The sequence below is a fragment of the Trypanosoma cruzi genome, genomic scaffold (genome assembly GCF_000209065.1).
Source record: "Trypanosoma cruzi strain CL Brener 1047053517157 genomic scaffold, whole genome shotgun sequence".
NCBI lineage: Eukaryota > Euglenozoa > Kinetoplastea > Trypanosomatida > Trypanosomatidae > Trypanosoma > Trypanosoma cruzi.
The window spans coordinates 38,952-40,086 of record NW_001849530.1 but is presented as its reverse complement, the minus strand read 5'-3'; the positions used below and the strand labels follow the sequence as shown (position 1 = coordinate 40,086).

The following is a 1,135-nucleotide window of genomic DNA, read 5'->3' as shown; positions in this document are numbered from 1 at the left end:
GCGGAGGGTGGGGCTTTGGGCGCCGTGTTGCTTTCGCCGCCTACCGCTTCATGAGGTGGCTGACCTTCGGGTGTCTGCTGAGCATTGGGCCATCGAATTTCCCGGCTGGCGTGCTCGAGGAACGGGAGGCGCACACACGGCGTACTACCTGCCGGCTGTTGCCGTCGGTGCTTTCGAGCTCGGAGCGGAGCGTGCGCCAGCGGCTTTTGGATGCTTCGCGCAGCGCTTCTCTGCGACGGAGGTCCAGCCGCTGACTGCCTTCTGCGTCAGATGCGGTGGCAATGGTGCGGTAAAATTTCGCCAGCCATGAGTTCCAGAATGGGGACGGCTGCTGATTCCATGCCGGGACCGTTGCCTTGGTGGCTCTCCGCATTCCTATTGCAACGCGCTTTTCTGTGCTGTCCATTTTGGTTAATTCACATGTGTTTCTGCGGAGCTGGCTGAATACCTCGCTGGGCTTATTCCAATCCGCCTTCTTCCATGCTAATAATTTCCGGTTAGGCCCCAGCACCACGGTGAGTGTGTCGTCGTCCCCGATCGGAAAACAAGGAGGATGATGCAGTGATCGCTGTCCAGTGAGAGCAGTTCTGGCAATGGGTGACTACACAGTCCTTCGAAAGGGCGGTGTCGGGTGCTGTGCTGCCCTGTCGCTTGGTGTACCTCGTGCGCTCTCCGCTGTTGACGACCTGGAGTACATTCTCAATGCACCGCCGCGCAATGGTATCGCCACGGGAGTCTGATGGGATGTTGCGGTCCCAAGCCTCCGTGTGTGCCTCGACGTCTGCGCCCATTAGCTGTGGCCCGTCCGCGCAGAGCTGCCCATCCAATTCCTCCGCCGTCGTGCTCTTTGCACAGAAAGGAGGCATGCTGATGACGCCATCATGTTACTTCCCGCCGCTGGACGGATGGTCGCCTGCGCCAGCTCGATTCCAGCGATGGAGGCCGGTCCTGCTACCGCCTGTGGCCCCTCACGGACGAGAATGGGCACACCGCCGCCACGACAGTTGCGAGCGGTCCCGTGGTGCTGGACCCCGGCAGGCTGAAACTAGTGGCTTCAGGGTGGGGGACATCTTTGTCCCGCCCATCACACAAAAAAACACGTTCTCGTCATATCACTTCATGCTCCGCGCTATAA

General features: G+C 60.2%; 1 protein-coding gene across 1 annotated transcript, besides 1 other annotated feature; it reads right to left on the bottom strand.

The window, feature by feature from the left end:
• Window positions 1-1,135: a sequence feature (areas not merged during assembly with more than two copies in the genome that could not be assigned to a particular haplotype).
• On the bottom strand, window positions 41-406 carry Tc00.1047053511695.10 (uncharacterized protein; the record flags this gene model as incomplete). Its single annotated transcript, XM_797083.1, has 1 exon — window positions 41-406. The coding sequence occupies one exon, from the start codon at window positions 404-406 to the stop codon at window positions 41-43; it is 366 nt and encodes a 121-aa protein (XP_802176.1).